This window comes from Prunus persica, chromosome G1, assembly GCF_000346465.2.
Source record: "Prunus persica cultivar Lovell chromosome G1, Prunus_persica_NCBIv2, whole genome shotgun sequence".
Lineage (NCBI taxonomy): Eukaryota > Viridiplantae > Streptophyta > Magnoliopsida > Rosales > Rosaceae > Prunus > Prunus persica.
In genome coordinates, this window is record NC_034009.1 from 37,351,199 (window position 1) to 37,371,076 (window position 19,878).

Sequence of the window (19,878 nt, forward strand, 5' to 3'; positions counted from 1 at the left end):
ATATATACAATTGACTTTGATCATATGTTCTATTGGTTCTAGCATTGAAGGAGACTCTTTAAACTAATTAATCATTTTACGTATTTTTTTGTGAAGCATCGAATCACATACATAAAGTTACAGTCGGCATTTTGCATCAGATCAGATCAACATCAGACTATCAAACTCAAAATATATGGCTGATGACTTAGGTGGGTCAATCACTAGTACGATTTACTATTTGCGCGACGAAAGTTTGCGCGACGAAGAGGTTTTCGTCGCGCAAACAACACTATTGTATGCGCGACCTATGTTAATTTCGTCGCGCAAAGGAAATAGAAAAAACCCGGTTTTTTTTGTTGGCGCTAAAATCTTGCGCGACGACAAAACTCGTCGCGCATGCCAATATTGCGCGACGAATGAAAGATTCGTCGAGTAAAGATGGACAGAAAAGTGGCCCCTTTTTTTTTTGCGGGTAAAACATTTGCGCGACGAAAGTTGTCGTCTCAAAAGACAACTTAGCGCGACGAAAAATTGTACCGTCGCGTAAGAAAACGAGGGATAAGGAAAAACGGGTAGACGATGATGTGATGCGGCATCCTGCAGATGGGGAGGCATGGAAAGAGTTCGATCGAACGTTCCCCGAGTTTGCTGCTGATCCCCGAAATGTTAGATTGGGACTTGCCACTGACGGATTCAATCCGTATGGGGTTCTAAACCAACACCACAGCACTTGGCCGATTTTCGCATTCCCATATAATTTGCCGCCTTGGAAATGCATGAAAAAAGAATACATGATGATGACTGTTTTGATAACTGAGGATCATGGCAGGTCAATTGATGTGTACTTAAGGCCTCTGGTTGATGAGCTGAAGGATTTATGGACAAACGGTGTTCGCACGTACGATAAATCAACTGGGAGGATGTTCACTTTGCGAGCAGCAGTTATGTGGACTGTGAATGATTTTCCAGCATATGCAATGGTTTCTGGGTGGAGCACAAAGGGTTATATGGCATGTCCTGTATGCAAGGAAGATGTAACTTCTGGTTGGCACGCGGGAAAAGTTTGTTACCTTGGTCATCGGAGATGGTTGCCATGGGACCACGAGTGGCGAGAAAAAGATAAAGAGTTCGACGGGAACACAGAGCGTCGCCTCAGACCTAGAGAATGGTCCGGTGATGAGATCTTGGAACAGCTGAATCGTTTGGATTTTGCTCCGTTCGGGAAAACAGTTAGTCGGACCAGACCTTCTACACATTTGAACTGGACGCAGAAGCCTATGTTTTTTGAGCTCCCATATTGGTCGAAACTGAAATTGAGGCACAATCTAGATGTGATGCATGTTGAGAAAAATGTATTCGACACATTGGTGGGCACGATTCTAGATATCGAGGGAAAGACGAAGGATACGATCAAAGCTCGTCTTGATTTGGAAAGAATGGGCATACGAAGGGGTTTATGGATGAATAGGGACAGTGATAAAGCTAGAAGGGATCTTGCATTCTTCTCTATGAAACCGAATGACAAAAAAGAGTTTCTAAAGTTTGTATCATCTGTCAAATTTCCCGATGGGTATGCTTCTAATATCGCACGTTGCGTGAATGTCGATGGGGGTAAATTTACTGGACTTAAGAGCCATGACTGCCATGTGTTTATGCAACGCCTACTTCCTGTGGGTATTCGACACCTACTGCCGGAAGATGTGGTGAAGCCAATCATCTTGTTATCCAGATTTTTTTCCCAACTGACGGCAAAAACATTGCGAAGGACGGACATGTTTCAGTTGCGCCATGACATTGTCCAAGTCCTATGCAAGTTTGAGATGATATTTCCTCCAGCTTTCTTCACAAGTATGATGCACGTGATGGTTCACTTGCCAGAAGAGGCATTGCTTGCTGGTCCTGTCAACTATCGCTGGATGTATCCAATAGAAAGGTATATAATCATTTTCGTTTGTGTATGCATCATTATCACAGGCTTGCTAATTTGTATCATATCTTTTTATTTTGACAGGCTTCTCGGAGAGTTGAAAAAAAGTGTACGCAACAGGGCGAAGCCCGAAGGATCAATTATAGAGGCTTGGGTTCAATATGAGTCGCTTACTTTCTGTGGAATGTATTTAAAAGATGTGGAGACGGCTTTCGATCGTCCTCAGCGTAATAACGACGGAGGTATGAGAAAGGAAAAACTTTCTGTTTTTGCCCAAAGCGCACGGCCCTTTGGAGATCCTGGACGAGGGGAGTCGTTTTCTAGAAATGACATGGAAGTAGCGCATTGGTTCGTACTGAACAATTGTGATGAGATAATGGCATACTTAGATGAGCATGAAGAGATGATGAAGCGAGAATATCCATCACATTTAGTTGCCCAGAAACAACGTGAATTATTTCCACAATGGTTTTTGGAATCTGTAAGTTATAAGTGTTTTGTATTTGACAAATATAAATTGTAGTATTTAATTTTATCAGACTAACATGTGAATGATTTTCTATTATATTAGGTGAATAAGTTGAAATCATCGAATTCCCCCACTTACAGTGATGAGTTATATAACTTGGCCTTCGGCCCGATTCGCGCTGAATTGTTTTCGGGTTGTTATATTAACGGCGTTAAATTTTTGGGGGCTGCACGAGATGATAAGTTGTGTACGCAAAACAGCGGTGTCCATGTCCCAGGTGGAGGCGAAAGTACGAACATTGATTTCTATGGCAAACTCACAAATGTCGTTCAATTGCTTTACAAAGATCGATACCAAGTGATCATGTTTAAGTGTCGATGGTTTGATAGCAACCCAAATAGGCCGGGAAGTGTTAAAATCGACCATGGCTTACTATCTGTGAACATTAACAGAACTTGGTATGATGACGACCCTTACATTTTGGCGAACATGGCAACACAAATTGTGTATCTAGATGACCCTAAAGCCGGCAACAGTTGGAAAGTTGTTCAGAAGATGGATCATAGGAACGTGTATGCTATACCATAACTAGACCTAACTGACAACGACGTTGACAATGTGGCTGACCAACGTTTAGAATCATCAATGGAAAATGATGCGGAAACACTTCGAGATACACATGTTATACAAGAACCGTTTCAAATTCAAGGAGTGTCTTCAATCGAAATACCGATTCAGTCAATTACAATTGACCTCGGGGATCTTCCAAGATTCGATGTTGCAGTGGGCATGAGCAGCGAAGATGATGTAATTATAGAAGACGAGGAGGAGGAGGATTGGGAGACCGAAAGTGATGCTAGCGACGATAACGAAAGTTATTATAGTTCAGATGATGAATAATTAAATTTGATGTAATTTTATTATGTTACTGTACAGACTTTGTGTAATACAAATGTTTGAATATATATAGTACAAATATCCAAACCTTATATATGTGGAAAACTGACACTTTATTCAAATAAATTTAGTTATAAACATTTGTTATAAAATGAAAATGATACAATAAAACATTGATCAATAAACATTTTTATATAGAGTTTGAAAACTATTGACAATAAACATTTTGCAAAACAGAAAACCCTTGCGCGACGAAGTGGAACTCGTCGTGCTATTTTTGCGCGACGAAGAAACCCTCGTCGTGCAAAGTTTGCGCGTCCCAAAATACACTAGTCGCGTGAAGTTAAAACATTGCGCGACAAAGTGTCTTCCGTCACGCGCAAAAGTTTGCGCGACGATAAAACTATGTTCGTCGCGCAAATATATATCATTTTATAACATATATTACATATACACATATATATTTGAAATTGACGATCGAGTTGGAGTATTGTATTCATATAGGGTCATGGAGTGTAGGTGTAAAAATTCATCAAAATCAGAGTTAAAATAACCGTTAAATCATCAGTTTTGCGCGATAACCGTTCACAAGTTTTGTCCCGTTACTTGATCTCTGAATGTTTTATTTTTTCGATTTTTGGGGTGTAAGATCTCGAAGTACAAATAAACGAGTTTGACGGCTGGATTGCTGAAACTACTTTTGTAGAATCCGTTTGCCATATCAACCATATATTCACAAACAATAAATAGTTTACTTATACGTTCGTTAAATATAACATCACCTTATGTCATATCACCCTAGTGTAAACATCTGAAATTGAAGATCAAATTCACTAATTGTATTCAAATAGGGTAAAGAAAAGTAGCTGCAAAAAATTATACAAATCAGAGCTAAAATAACCGTTAAATCATGACTTTTCATTTACAACCGTCGATAAGTTTCGTCATGTTACTCGATCTCTTAAAGTTTGTTTTTGTCGATTTTTGGCATATACGATCTCGAAGTGTAAAAAAACAAGTTTGCCGGTTGGATCATGAAAACTAGTTTCGGGTTGAGGGTTTCTGCGGTTTAGGGTTTAGGGTTTAGGGTTTAGGGTTTAGGGTTTAGGGTAAAGGGTTTGCGCGACGAATACAAGTCAGTTCGTCGCGCCATACCAGCCATAACTTTGACATTTTACTCTGTCCCTCCTTGGACACTTAGTGGAAATTTTTTTGCAAGGTCTTGCGCGACGCATCAGTTCCCTTCGTCGCGCCATATCAGCCAATATTTCACATTTCACATTTGCCTGTCTTCCTCCCTGGACACTTAGCGGAAATTTTCTTGCGAGGTATTGTGCGACGAAACCTTTCCCCGTCGTCGCGCAATATCATTCAGTTTGACATTTTTGAGCGTTTGCGCGACGCTAGTAGTACGTCGCGCAATCTCAGCCAGCCCTGTCTCATTGGACAGACATCATGTCATTTTTTTTGCGAGGTTTTGCGCGACGCTCTTGTAAGCGTCGCGCAAACCCTAGTACCAAATTCAGGCTATCCGCAACATTGCGCGACGAAACATAGGTTCTTGCGTCGCGCAAGAATAAAAATTCGCCCGCTAAACCCTAAATCCCAAATTTTGGCGCCGCCATCATTGCGCGACGAATAAAAATTCGCCCGCTAAACCCTAAATCCCAAATTTTGGCGGACTGCCAACATTGCGCGACGAACACTCACTTTTATTCGTCGCGCAAAAACGACACTTTTACCAAATTTTGGCGGATCAATGACTTTGCGCGACGAACTTAATTTTTATTCGTCGCGCAATAGCCATTTAAAACTTCTTGCGCGACGTTTCTTTTCCTTCGTCGCGCAAAAACGAATAAAATTTCAGAAACCACGCGATGGCCTCCTTCTTCCCCAGACTTCTGAAATTCCTCCCCGCCGTCTCTCTCCCCGCCGTCAGCTCAGCCTCCTACCCCGGTGGATTTGGACCGCGCCCGCGACGTTGGTGGTACCCCGGAGCTCCCCCGCCGTCGCCGTCAAGCCAGCCGCTGCGATTTCTTCGGTTTTCACCGAATCGGCTCCGCCGTGTTCTCCCTCCTCCGGCGACCAATTCCGACACCTGAGATATGGTTTCTATCATATTTTTAATGCTTTAGCTGATGGTTGGGTAGGATTTCTGAATTTGTTGCACTAGGGCACTTAATTTGAAACCCTAAGTTTCGGCCGGATTTTGCTTTTCAATTCCGGCCACTTCCGGCCATTTTTCGGGGTATGTCCGAGAACAAAAGTGGCTCCAATTGATGTTTTGAACCTAGGATAGGAACCTTGCCCCTTAGTTTTTGGCATTTTCCGGCGATTGGTATCGCTTTGGACACCCGCGCGCTGCCGGCGCGTGGGGAGGCGCGTGGGGAGGCGCGTGGGTTCCTGTAGCAACCCAATTTCGGTCCTAGTGCATTCCTGTAGTTGTCACGAGCGCATAGGTGTTTTCGGATTAGAATTTGGTTACCGTTTGTGCCTCGAATAGATTTTGCCTATTGTGCGATTTCCGGGGTTGTTATGTTCGGACCGTTGGATCGAACTCAAACTCACGTATGTTGTACCTTGTATTTCTTGGATCGTCTACGATTCGACGGATCGTGGATCGGAGTCCCGGATACTCCGAACTCGCAAACCCTAGGTCAATAATGTGAATGAAATTGTATGTGTTTTCAAATATTCGTATATTTTATTAATTTGTATGTGTATTAATGAAAATGTGCAGATGTCAGACCTGATTACACATCGTAGGGCGGTGACGACCACGCAGAGTACGGCCCCCCCGACTCAGCCGACATCTGCTGCCACTGCTCCAGCATCTGCTGCCACTGCGCCGGCACTGATGGACCACTTTGGCAGTTGCACCTGCGAGGTCCCAGGGGCCTGCCTCATCCGCGTCATCAGTGGCGCAGCCTGTTAGTGCCAGGCGGCGTCATCGGCCCGGCAGCACCACCGAGACCACATCCACTGATGCGTCGGGGTCACAGCCAGGTATAGCTTTCCTTTTTCTCCAGTTAATTTTATTTTTTATTTCTTGTTTTGTGTGTGTGTGTGTGTGTGTGTGTGTGTGTATTTGATTGTTAACTTTGTTATTTATTTAACATTCATGTCATCTTTCTTTGCAGCCAAGAGGAACACCCGAGGGCCGTTTTGGCAGTTGAAGACGGCGAAGGTCACCCGGGTGACCAACAGTCGTATCAACATCGGATACGACGAGCGACATCGGGCTGCACCGACGGCGGAGTTGCATAGCTCCTTGGCCCACGACATTGGCCACGTCGTGCGGACCCATTGCCCGATGCAATGGAAGTCTTGGAGGGTCATGCCTGACGAGATCCAGGCGGAGGTTCGCGGCCAGTTGTCGGTATGTACCTTACATTTTCATTATTTTTCTTTAAAATTGTGTATATTTCTATTACTTAACGTATCTAATTAATTGATTGCAGACGAACTATAACTTGGAGGATCTCGACGAAGAGTCGTTGACGTACGTCAACAGACTCTTCGCTGAGAGGTACAAGCAGTGGAAGAGCGACTTGCACCACCATTTTCAGGCCTATGATGATCCGCAAGTCGCTCTTCAGGAGGGTTGCCCGAAGGAGCTTGAGGGGCGGGAGGATAGTTGGGAGTGGCTCTGCGCTCATTTTCAAGCGCCCGAATTTGCGGTATTTTTTTAATTATATTTGTTTAATTATTACTTATTACTTATTAATGTTTATTTTATTTTTTTATTTCATTATTATTTAATTTTTTATATTTAAACTAATACATTTCATTTTTTGTATAACAGAATAAAGCCCAAGTGAATAAGGGTAATAGGAAGAAGAAGACCCTTCTCCACCATTCCGGCTCCAGACCCTTTTCGTATAGGATGGATGCACGGCGTCGGGTAATAATCACAAAATTTTTATTTCATTTTTAATGTCATTTTTATTAATTTATTTTTTTCATACTAATATTTTTCTTCTCTTGTTCAATTTAGGAGGGGTCCAAGTTCCCAGAGATCGACGTCTTTGGTGACGTTTATGTTCGACCCGGGAATGAGTTGGCCGAGTCCCTTCATGTAAGTATTATTTAATTTTAATTCTTATGTTACGCATTCAATTTATATGCATGTTTTAATTTATGTTTTATGTTATGTTCAACAGACGACGATGGTGGAGAGGAGCCAGCTTGTTCTTCAGGAGTCCTCCTCCCAGCTTCCTCCCGAGACTCCGATCGAGTCTGTGGCTCCTCCACAGGATGCTGGATTTCAGTTCTTGACGGAGACGTTGGATCAGACTCTCGGGAGGAGGCCGGGGACATATTGTCGAGGGATGGGGAATGCCCGGCGGAGGGAACCTCGACCTCGTTCATCGGCGCAGTCAAACAGTCAGGTCACTGCTTTGACAGCACAGGTGGCCACTCTTCAGAGCCAGATGTCGGTCATTCTGCAGTCCCTCGCACAGTCTGGCATTCCAGTCCCGCATTTTGATGCGCCGACCTCTGAGCCCGTCCATCCCGGGCATCCCCACCAGACCACTGCCCCGGTGAACGCCCCGCCCTCCGAGCCGCATACTGGCGACGACTCGGTTGATTTTGATTCATTATTTGATTAGTGTATTTATTTTATTTGTAATACATTTATTTTATTTTATAACAAAATTTTATTCTAATTTATTTTTATTGCAATTTCATTGTTTAATCAATAAAAAGAAACCAATTTTATTTAAAATAAAAAATCAAAAATATAAATTTAAAAAAAAAAATTGTAACATTATTTTTGCGCGACGGAAAATATTTCGTCGCGCAAACCAACATGTAACAAAAAAAATAAAAAATCAAATTTTTTTATCACTTTTAATTCATGCGCGACGAAATGTTTCGTCGCGCAAAACTTTTTGCGCGACGACATAATTGTTCGTCGCTCATTTATATGTGCGACGAAAACTTTCTCATCGCGCGAATTGTTCTGCGACGAACATATACGTCTCGCGAACACATTTTGCGCGACGAATAATATTTCGTCGCGCAATTCCCGTCGTCGCGCAAATATACGTGCGCCGTATACTTGATCGTCGCGCAAATACTTTTGCGACGAACAGTTGTTTCGTCTCCACACCGTTGGTGCAACGATGGTTTACCCGTCGCACACTTTTGCGCGACAAAGAGTTATACCTCGTCGCGCAAAGGCTTTCTTCACGATCTTCGCGCGACGGAATATGCGCAACGACTTTTTTGTCGCGCTGAAATTGGGGCGACTAAATGAGACTTTGCGCGACGTTTTTTCCTTCGTCGCGCAATGTGTAAAATGTAGTAGTGAATGGTGCTAAAATGAATTTTTTACATACTATTGATTTATTCTTTTAAACAATAAAATAAGAAAATGAGTAATTTATTTATTTATTTAGCTTGGAATAATTGTAATTTATTAATAATGGGTTTTTCATACAAAGCCAATATTCCACTCAGGTCATCTGCCATCTAAATTTTTTTAATTGTCCGGTTTGAAGGAAGTTGAGGTTCCACCCCAAAACCAATTGGCAATGAGGGGAGTAACCCAACTCCTTATAAGCCCTTATTAGGTTTCTCAACTTTCCAATGTGGGACTCTTTACCTTCACATTCTCACACGCCCCCGCACGTGTGGCGAATTTTCAAGCCTAACACGTGGACAACACATTTTGGGTGACGTGGAGCACGTGTGGCCGTTGGGCTTTCACACGTGGGCAACCCGCTCTGATACCATCTTAACAAAAGAAGAGAATGAGATTTAGGGATTTCAGGAGAAGAAGGAAGAGAGAAAACAAGAAGGAAGAGAGCCTTGTTCTGATTAGATTGATAATGAAAAATGATAAAAGCTCAGCTTTAGTACAGTGCACACTTCCTAATATTACGCTAACAAACTTAACAAATACAGCTCTCTCACTAACAAACTTAACAGAGAGCACATGAGCTTAACAGAGAGCACATGAGCTGCACATGATGACTTAACCATTTTGTAACTAAAACACATGGTTAACACGGTTTATGCAAACCACATATAAATTTATTTCTTTCAAACTTGACAACCAAGTCTCACAAATCACAATCCTTGGACTTGATCAAACCTCTCATTCCCACAAAAAGTTCAACGAAAGAGTTTGTTGACTTAGTATAAAATGATTGTAATATTACATTTCTCTCTTTCTTCTTATTGATATAATGGGGAGTAGCTACGTATAAAAATGTGATATTAAACGAATTCTAAAATTACATTTTATTACTAACTATTTATTGAATTAATAATTTATCCTAATATAAAATAATTAAAAAAAGATATATTGAATTGTAAAATGAATGTAATTTTAATAAGTATACCATACTCACCATATTCAACACTAATCAAATGTAAGCTCCTCCTCATATTTATGGAGCTTTTTCCAATTTTATTTGTTTTTTTCACCGAAATCTTTCAATTTGGCTCGAAGAAGTCTCGATTTTGAAACTAAACAGGAATGACCCAAAACTGGAAACATATTTGAATCAACCGAAATTTCTTCCATTTGATACAAATTTACAATGTTACCCTCACAGACATCTTTGATCGCCATTTTTTTTGGGGAGCAGAACCAGATGCATTTACAATGTGGTTTTATCACATCACAATAGGAAGAATTTCCAAGCAAACCTGTTAAAGATGGAAATTAAAAGGCAGAAACTGGCAAAACAAGTATTGATTGGAAAGAGATGACCATTCAATTAACTAATTCCATAACCCAAAGAGGAAACTATTTTCCATTGCAACCAAAAGCATAACTGCAACAGTCAAGATCTCTGTGCACAGCTTTGTACTACTTCCATGTTTAAAGTGCTGCAAACCATCCATCTAAACTTCACCATCTTTCTTTTGTACAGCTCCCCAAGATTCCCCAACTACCTAAACTTTTCCAGGTATATACACATGCCACCAAGTAGTCAGTCAACAGAAGCCTACTCTTGTTTCATCAGAATCAGCTCAGCAATCAATACCACCACCATTACCAGCCACCCATTCATTTTATTTACACCAGCAAGACCTACTCTAATAATTACAAATTCACAGTTAAATCGATCGCTTGGACTGAGAAACTAAAGGCTATGAAAGGTGGAATGATTTTTGTGTTGTGTGATAAGAGTGTATTAGGGTGTACTATGGGTATTTTTTGGTAGTTAAATAGAGTATACTTAGTTAATTTTATATTTTCATTTAAATATTAGGGTATACTTTGATCATATGTTGTACTTAGTTAATTTTAGGATACGTATAACAACATCCTACAAAAAGGACAAAGAAATGGTAAATATACGTTAATTTTCATCTCGTATTAGTATTCTGTTATATCGATAACAAATAGCCCAACATAATCTTCATATGACATAAATAAGAGGATGATGTTGACACATTAATAGTCTTTTTGAACACTATTGCCTTTGCGTAAAAAAATAGTCTTTTCGAAAACATTACACTTGTCAATGGGGTCTAATTCATTGGAAAATGGCCTAAACTTGCATATCAGAGGTCTCAAGTTCGAACCCCATGACATCTTAGTTGTGTGTATGTGACTCGTGAGTAACCCCCTCATATGTAATTTAGACTATGCTTGTACTTAAGAAAAAATACATTACACCTTGTTTTCGAGATATGGAGTGGCTAAATACGACTTGGGCTTAGAAAGAAATGGACCCTCATTGAGTCCGGCTTCAACATTAGACAACATTTTCAAGTGTGTCTCGAATTTCAAACTTTAAAAGAGAAGCAATAACATTGGTTGCAACTCTGTTGTAGGAATCATTTGACATAATTTGTTATATGAATCAGTAAAACCCCTTTACATAAAGGAATTCCTGTGGCTGGAAATCAAGCATTTAATTACAACATTTGATTGAAGACTGCTAGATTTCCCCCCAGTAATATAATCAAGATGATATTAACATTTGATCAAAACATGATTGTAAAACCCCTTTACATAAAGGAATTCCTGTGGCTGGAAATCAAGCATTTAATTACAACATTTGATTGAAGACTGCTAGATTTCCCCCCAGTAATATAATCAAGATGATATTAACATTTGATCAAAACATGATTGTAGCATCCTGTGGACAAGGGCTCCATGTATTGTCAACTCAACAGAAGCAAATGAAACATATCAAACTGAAACTACAGAAAGGAACAGAACTTACAACATTATATGTTATCACAAAGGCAAGAAGATGCTACATTATTCCATTAATTGATCAAGAAAGGCACTCTCTTATTAACTGGCAGCAGAACCTACACATCGAGGTTTTCCAGGGAAGGCTGATTGGCCTATTTCCAAATATCCAACAAACATGATTCTAAAAACCAGAAAGCTTCCAATTACATCAACATTCTCTGAAATTCTGAGGCTAAGCTCTTTGCTCAACATATGACCCGGAAAGTCCAGAAGTTCCGAGAACAGTGATCTGCAATCAGGATACAAGACCACATGAGCAAGTAAGCAAATAGATTTGCATTCATTCACAGACCACATGTCAATGTGCATTAGGACACTGCAGGATAATAACAAACCATGTGCCACAAATGCATAAATGAAAAGCTAGAGAGGCTAAAGCATCCTATATACTGACAGCCCCTTTCCAGTTCCCATTACATATAAAAAATAAAAACATGTGGCGAGAGAGATAGAAAACAAGGGCTGAATATTGTCACTAGACTTCAAATAAATAGCCTCACACAGGTCAAATTTGATCTTGTTTTCTCCTAACTCCTAAGTGGGCCAAATGATGAGGATAAAATTGCTTGAATTGAATGCTGCTTATACAGATAAGAAAAGTACCAAATGTGAACTGCACTGATGACTTGTTATGGCTTTTCTCATGGGGTAATATCATGAATTAGAAAAATTATCATTATCCATGAAGAATCGCATCTAGCTATAATGTAAAGTAAGCATGTCCAAGGTTAATATTAATACCCTTCCCCACTCAGAGCCTATGCCACTGCATCTCATCTTCAAGTATATCAACTTGGTTCCCAACTCTGTCTCTACCTTCTTCCGCAAATAAGTCTCCTCAGGCCCAAATGCATCCAAATAGGCAGTATAGCGGTTGTAAATTGTCTTTAGTGCATTCACGTACTCATCTGACAAGGGCTTAACATTCTACAGACAATTTTAAAACATGATATCAAAATAATTGCAGAGACAAATGAAATTGAAACTGCAAAGTCCCTACCTAAGCAACCAAATTATAATACCTCTCCACTCAAACCAATGCTGTCATCGAGTTCCATCTTCAATGTTGTAATCATCCCACCGAACTCCTCAACAGCTTCGGCTGCACGGAAGACATTAGTGACAGACTCCTTGCCAGTCTGGTCATCGGTATTCTTGGAAACTGCAGCCTTTGCATCATGGACAACACTATCAGGTAGCTTATCCCAACTTGCAGCCATCAAATCTTTGAAAACATTGAGCAGCTCAGGGTCTTTAATGGGAGGCATGTGACTCAAATCATCACTATAAAATCGCCTACTTCCCAAACCGGTTGAAAGAGGGGACCTGCAATCATCTGCGGATTTGCAACATGCCAACATGGGATTTAAACAACAAAAAACAAATTGTGCCAAGCACCCACTTCAATATGACACAAAACCCAAATATTTTTATATCAAACGGATTCAAATATGCATTTATGGTGCTGATAATGAGATTCAAATAATAACCCATTTCAATTTTACATTAAATCTATCTGAATTTCAAAAGTACGCTTCTGCTTGTATGAAGAAAAAGAAACATATGTATTTGGAAAAAGAAATTGAGGTCGAATGGATAAGAGGGAGTACCAGAAAAGAGGTCCTTGACCATGGGGGATGAGAAACTGAAGAGGGTTCGAGCAGCGCCAGCGTTGTGGTGGTGAGGTTGGGAGTGACATAGCAGCTGCTGGTTGAGGGCTGCTACTCGATAAGATCTGGAGGAGAGTGAGCGATACAGCGATCTCAGAGCTACCATTTTCTCCATTATTACGGACTTTTACCACAAAAACAGTGGGCAGGGAAGAACTGGAGAGGAGAGACGGGTCGTAGAATGGGAAGTTGATTCAGTGAAATGCTAAAGGTGACACCTTTGACAACGCCGGTTAGCGTCGTAGGTGGAAATCACTTTTGGGCTTTTGGGTTAGATTGGGTTGGGCCTATGAAGATTGGGTTTCATTTCAAGGTTAATGACAAGAAGCGGTAAATGATTGGCCAACATCCTCAAAAAATGGCTTTGATGGGTGGCAGACAACCCGAATCGCGTTTGGCCCGTTCGGACCAAACTATTTGCATCTTTTCTATTAACGACGCGGAGAGGGAATCGAACTTGGAGTGCATGATGACAAAAACAAAAGTCAGAATAGGATTTTACTTTTTACTTTTGGTTATGTGTTTTTATAATAATGTGGTTCTTGTATTTGAATTATTTTGATTTACAAGTTCACATGTGTTTACTAATAGAGAAGGATGTGAATATCACATTACAATTGGTAATCCAATGCTCCTGCGTTCTTTCCCGGTACACGACTTCTCCCATTTCAAATATGTCAAAATGTTAATAATTATTTTTTCAATTTTATACTTGTAATGATGAAGGAAATTCTTCAAGGCTAAGTCTAGTCTATCTATATGAGTGTGTACTATCCTTTAGCGAAGCTTCTAGCTTTTCTAGCGGCTGCTTTTGGTTTAAGAATTTATAAAAGCTTTCTTATGGTTGTAAAGCTTTTGCTGATCCACACTTACATATTCTACATCAAACTTCAAACGGTGAAAAGTCAAAATTCAAACTGTGAAAAGTCAAAATTGTTCATGCTTTTAATATAAATTTAATAACAGGAAACAAATGAATCTCTACCGTATCAATTAATATAAATTTAATAAGTTGGTGTTTTGAATATTATTATTATTTTTTGCCACCTCCAACCACGAGGGCTGGCACGTTTTCACAATCCTGAAATAGACACGTCTAGCTTTTTCTATTGACCCAATCAAGAATGTTGTTGGTGGTTGCTTATATATATAACAGACTTTACTTAACTTTCAACTGATTTTTAATCATCTTATTATGATTTTCACCTGATCATTACAGATTTTTGGTACCGCAAAGAATGTATACATCCACTCACACCAGAAATTTTGCCTGCTAAACTTTGAATAAAAGAATGGCTTAGCGTGACCTAGCATGCAAGAGACTTCTTTCTTTTGAATTAAAAATAGTGAAATGAAAAACAGAATCAGAAGAAATAAAATTGGTTACGAGCATTTGACCTTACATCGAAGTTATGTGTTCAATTATCTTGTTTCATATAATATGATTAGTATAGAAAATGTTGCTTGGCTCATTCTCCTTCCAAAACGAATGATTTGTATATGATTTGATTACGAGGTGCTGCAGGAAGATTTTTATTTTATTTTATTTCATTATTTTATTATGCTACAACAATTTTCTTGAACAAAACAGTCTTGGAGGAATTCAAAAAACTGTACCAAACAATCACCATAACTTTTGGTATTAAAATATAGTTGCTAGATTTTGACTTCATAGCCTTTACAAAACTTGCTTTTCGTGCAGTTCACACTTATCTCATCTCCCTAAATAAATTGCATGCCAATTCTCCAAATATCTTGCCCCTCTAATTCAAGTCATACGTGACCTTTTCTTCTTCTGCTTCTGCTTCTTCTTCTTCTTCCATACAAATGGCTTCAACCACATCACCAGAAGTCTCACTTGAAGTCTTGCCCTACCTGCGAGTGCTCAAAGACGGAACAATTGACAGAATCGCCGGAACCCAAGTCTTCCCGGCCGGCCTGGACCCTCAGACCGGAGTTTTATCCAAAGACATCGTCCTCATACCCGAAACCGGAGTCTCGGCCAGGCTCTACATACCCAACAACATCACCAAAACTGATCACAAGCTTCCCCTCATCGTTTACTTCCATGGCGGGGCCTTTTTCATATCCTCAGCCGCCGACCCGCTTTACCACAACAGCCTCAACATGCTTGTTGCTGAAGCAAAAGCCATCGCTGTTTCGGTAAATTACAGGTTGGCCCCTGAGCACCCCCTCCCTACTGCATATGAAGACTCTTGGGCTGCACTCAATTGGGTGTTTGGTGGTGGAGAAGATGGTGATTTGTGGGTTAAGGAGCATGTTGATTTTGGGCGGGTGTTCTTGGTTGGAGACAGTGCAGGGGCTAATATTGCACACCATTTGGCCTTACGGGTGAAGGCATCCGACGCGGATCCGAAGGTGAAGATTGCCGGGATTGGTTTGGTCCATCCTTATTTTTGGGGGAAGGAGCCAATTGGTGGAGAGGTGACAGATTTGGTGAGGAAGTCAATGGTGGACAAGTGGTGGCAGTTCGTTTGCCCGTCAGAGAAAGCGGGGGATGATCCGCTTATTAACCCCTTTGGGGATGGAGCCCCGAGTGTTGAGGGGTTGGCTTGTGGGAAAGTGCTTGTTCTTGTTGCGGGAAAAGACATATTGAGGGACAGAGGGAGGCTTTATTATGATGAACTGGTGAAGAGCAGTTGGAGAGGGAGGAAGGAGTATACTGAAACAGAAGGCGAGGACCATGTGTTTCACATCTTTAATCCCAATTGTGAAAAAGCTAAGAGCTTGATTAAGCATTTGGCTTCTTTCATAAACCAAGATTAGTGCATATTCCATGAAAAAGGTTGCTTTCTGGACAATATTATCTGTGGGGAAATTGACAAAGTGGTGGGATTCCTTTGTCAATCTTTGTATCAGGCATTTTCAATGTCATTGCTGTTATTGTACTTATTTCTTCTCTTTACTTTTTCGGTTGCATATGTAAGCTGTTTGAATAAGCAAAAGCTATTTTCAGTAGGATTATACTAGAGTGCCAAGCTTGCATACTCCGCGGACTTGAACCGAACCAAATCTAAACTGACGCAAATTGGACAACCTTTTATAACCACAAATGTAAGTGGGTTCATTAACCCAATATTATTATCGCCTTAGTATCACAGAGGAATCCTTACCAGGTCCAAATCGAACTTTAGCTTTCCGCCAAATAGATCAAACTTTGGCTCTCTCTATAAAGGACAACTCATATCCGACAATGAGATGTGGTGTGTGATGTTTAATAGTTTTAAAATATGTCTCTTGCATGAGTGTGTGCTGTGTTCCGCAATGTCGTAGAGATGATGTGAAAGTCGTGTGGATCAGCACCAAGTACTTGATCAAGAAATCACAGGAAAGTGGGTTGCGGGTGATGGTGATGGTGATGGAATAGAATCTTGTGGTAGTTGAATATTCATTTACTGTAAAACACAATCCATAAGTAAATTTATGTCCACATGGTTGAACTTTCATGGAGATCTTTTAGTTCAGCTAAAACTAGTCTTGCATACCAACACTGTTTCAAAGCAATAAAGATTATCAGTGGCCCCACTCACACAGTAATGCAACCTCAGTTTCCAGACTTGGACCTCGAACTCTCTAGAACACAACCGTATCAAGCATTGTTCCCAAGGTCTGGACTATGTTTGAGGACATCAGGTTGGAGACATGTTCTTCAAGGTGCTTCTTGGCATCCTGCCTTCCAACGTTTGCAATCGCGAGCTTCTCTGGAGGTAACTCGTCCTCTTCCTGGACTGCTTTGTTGTATTTGACAGCCAAGTTCTTCATCTCCTGCAAAATCCAGATGCAAAGGAATTGAATCACGACTTCAGGCAGTAAATTTAGTCGACCTATAATAAATCAAAACCAGCTCACATTTTAGACTTGCTGAGAAAAACATTCCAACAGTCACTCTAGAGGAAGAGGATAAAACCCATAGTCCAAAGGGGCATAACCTTTACCCCTTTTGAAAATCAATTCAGGCAGATGGTTTTAGTTTTTATTTTGTGAGAGAATGGACTTCTAACCAGGAAAACTACACTGAGATGGAAACTTAATGGTCTTTTCTTAAACTATAATCGTAGTATATACTTCAGCTATAAGAAGTCACTAGTGCAAACCACTATAAATTGAAGTTCATGAAACCTTCACTTACCTCAACAGTTTGCTCATTTGTCTTTGAATGATTATCAAAGCGCCTAAGTGTCAACCCATCAGTCCATTTCTTCTTGTGAAGGTTGAGCAACATTTTCTCCTCAAGTTCATTCTTCCTGTAATTAATTGCTATGGAGTAATAATGTCGGTTTAACCCATGGATCAATGCCTGCAGAGGAAATTGCACAAGAGGTCAAAAAGTTGTGATTGCAAAGAATGGAGTTAAAATTACTCGTTCAGGACTCACTTGAATGGATGGCTTATTAAGATGTCCAAGATTAGATGTAGTCTGGCGTGGTTCTTGGCCAAGCATCATAGTTTGTGGGTTGATAAGACGGAAGGCATCAATGACCACCTTTCCCTTCACACTCTGAATTGGATCCACCACCACAGCCACAGCACGTTGATTCAATGCTTCAAAGCTCTACAAAAGATTAAAGGTATAAGACAATATTGCATTTGGGTAAATAACAGAATGAACATTAATTGCCAGAACCCCTGGCCCCCTCTCTCTGAACATGCTAAGCAACAATAAAGTTTCTACTCAAGGGTATCACCAATAACAGTACAACATCCATTGAGAACAGTCAAACTATTCTACGCTGCAGAAGACTCAATCTTAGTTGATGAAAGTAGGATAAACAAGAATGCTGTACACAAACATAAACATGATCTTGATTAACTATTAAGATTTTTGACATATCATAGACTGCAAAAGTAAGATTTAGATTTGGACCTAAAGAATTTTGGGTGTAATAGTTAATCTAATATTAAGGTGCCAAAGAAGAAGACTATGATGATAAAACAGACAGAAGTGAACAGACAATGTGGAACCGTAGTCAAGAAAAAAGAGCCTACAACCACCAATTTCTTCTTCATAACAAAGACATCAGTATGCATGCACCAACATAAATATATATGTCATCAAGGAGAAAAAATAAACTTGTGTCCAATGAAATAGGAAATATAAATCAAACCACAACCTGCTGTGTATTAATGTCGACACCAGATAGCCAGCAGCCAAATCCAGGATGTGAATGGTACCACCCCACAACCATCTCTGGTCTGCATTACCAATAAGAAAAAAACATAAGTTACAAAAAGGCATCAGCTTAGATGGTCATTTATAACCACATAATTTGAGAACACAGAGAGTGAACTGTGACACAAACGTAAAAGTATTAACAATGAAGGTGTTAATAAGCTATTCTAACTTATCACCTCACACAAACTTCAGTTTGCACTCATAATTATTAATGCAAATACAAAAATATAAATACTGATTATAACTCCCACAAAGGGATACACAATTTAAAAACCAGAAACACAAAGATAAATCTTTGCACGAGCTCCTTACAGAAAAGTCACCAATCGAATCATAATGTTCTTATTTATTCAGTCATTTCCCGAAAACAATAAATTGAATGTAATCTATCTGCAAGCCAGAAGCAGCAATGCCATGTTTATTGAATTAAAACAACCTGTATAATGCATTTTTAACAACTACTCTACATTTCATAAATCAAAGTGAGAAAGAGGCATACCGTCCAGTCTGCTTAAGCATATCAAGCATGTTAGTCTGGAAGACATGATCAACAGCTTCGACACTAACACCAGTACCACTCTGCGGCATAGCAAACACATCGACCACACGTACAGTGTACTCATCCACAAACTCTCCGAGCATCAATCCCATAACCTCCATTGGAACTCCCGCCCTTCCTAATAATTACCAAATCCCAAACCAAAAGTAAGCATTAAATAAATAAATCACATTACAAAAAGCTCCAATTAAGCTTCAAAAACCCTAATTAGGATCCGTAATGCACAATTTCGACAAGATTTACAAACATCGTCGCCTACTTAGGGTTTCGAAGTCCATACGTCAAATCCATAGCTAAGAAAGCATCAAAACCCTAAAACCCCAAGTTAGGAACTGAAATTCGATCAGACTGGACAAGATGCGAAGTAAAATAAAGAAGAAGAGGAAGGAGAGAGCTCACCGTGCTTCAGCATCTTGAGGAGGGCGAGGGAGGAGATGTAAACCTGCTCGGAAGAATCGAGAGTCGGCGAGTCGGGAGGTGGGTGGCCCAAACCTCCTCCGGCACCAGCGAACATCCTCTGAAGCCTCTCCATGCCTGACATTCTCTTCGCTCTTCTCTCTTTCTTCTATCTTTCTCTCTTCTCTTTCAGTGTTTGGATTGGGCAGCTCCGCTTTCTTTTCTAGCAAGACAGCTCTGCTTTGTTTTATATTATAATCCCTCTCCATCGTTTTTCTTTTCCTTTTTCTAAATTCCATATTTCCAACTTATTTTACTCTGGGCTGAACACTAAAATGTAATCGGCCCAATATAACCAGTCCAGCTTAAAACCAGCCCAAATATAACCTCCAGCTTAAAACATTGGTCCGGAAGTTGGATATGGGCTCATACATGATACATTTAAGGCCGACAATAGAGATAGTGACGGTTTCGTTTTAATCTTATCTAGTAAATTTGTGAGAGATTTTAAGGTGCGATGGGAAGAGGAGTTTGTCAGACACACACTATTAAGG

At 40.1% G+C, this 19,878-nt stretch overlaps 3 protein-coding genes across 3 annotated transcripts; 1 reads left to right on the forward strand and 2 right to left on the reverse strand.

The window, feature by feature from the left end:
• LOC18793167 (succinate dehydrogenase subunit 5, mitochondrial) lies at positions 11,272-13,398 on the reverse strand. The gene is made up of 4 exons (XM_007223720.2): positions 13,116-13,398; positions 12,528-12,841; positions 12,247-12,432; positions 11,272-11,734 (listed from the first exon to the last, which is right to left on the reverse strand). The coding sequence occupies exons 1-4, from the start codon at positions 13,288-13,290 to the stop codon at positions 11,678-11,680; spliced, it is 732 nt and encodes a 243-aa protein (XP_007223782.1). The 5' UTR covers positions 13,291-13,398; the 3' UTR covers positions 11,272-11,677.
• LOC18790199 (probable carboxylesterase 2) lies at positions 14,815-16,183 on the forward strand. Its single transcript, XM_007222767.2, has one exon. It carries the CDS (start codon positions 15,003-15,005, stop codon positions 15,960-15,962), a length of 960 nt encoding a protein of 319 aa, XP_007222829.1. The 5' UTR covers positions 14,815-15,002; the 3' UTR covers positions 15,963-16,183.
• LOC18789302 (26S proteasome non-ATPase regulatory subunit 14 homolog) lies at positions 16,553-19,582 on the reverse strand. Its single transcript, XM_007222917.2, has 6 exons — positions 19,328-19,582; positions 18,869-19,046; positions 18,308-18,389; positions 17,572-17,748; positions 17,326-17,493; positions 16,553-16,961 (listed from the first exon to the last, which is right to left on the reverse strand). The coding sequence occupies exons 1-6, from the start codon at positions 19,467-19,469 to the stop codon at positions 16,770-16,772; spliced, it is 939 nt and encodes a 312-aa protein (XP_007222979.1). The 5' UTR covers positions 19,470-19,582; the 3' UTR covers positions 16,553-16,769.

Excerpts from the sequence above, each read along its gene's own strand:
- LOC18793167 (XM_007223720.2), bottom strand. The coding sequence starts at position 13,290 with ATGGAGAAAATGGTAGCTCTGAGATCGCTGTATCGCTCACTCTCCTCC. Across the intron at positions 12,842-13,115 it reads GGTCAAGGACCTCTTTTCTG|ATGATTGCAGGTCCCCTCTT; the intron begins GTACTCCCTCTT and ends GCAAATCCGCAG. Across the intron at positions 12,433-12,527 it reads GCATTGGTTTGAGTGGAGAG|AATGTTAAGCCCTTGTCAGA; the intron begins GTATTATAATTT and ends AATTGTCTGTAG.
- LOC18789302 (XM_007222917.2), bottom strand. The coding sequence starts at position 19,469 with ATGTCAGGCATGGAGAGGCTTCAGAGGATGTTCGCTGGTGCCGGAGGA. Across the intron at positions 18,390-18,868 it reads ATGCTTAAGCAGACTGGACG|ACCAGAGATGGTTGTGGGGT; the intron begins GTATGCCTCTTT and ends TTGGTAATGCAG. Across the intron at positions 17,494-17,571 it reads TTAATAAGCCATCCATTCAA|GCATTGATCCATGGGTTAAA; the intron begins GTGAGTCCTGAA and ends TTTCCTCTGCAG.
- LOC18790199 (XM_007222767.2), top strand. The coding sequence starts at position 15,003 with ATGGCTTCAACCACATCACCAGAAGTCTCACTTGAAGTCTTGCCCTAC.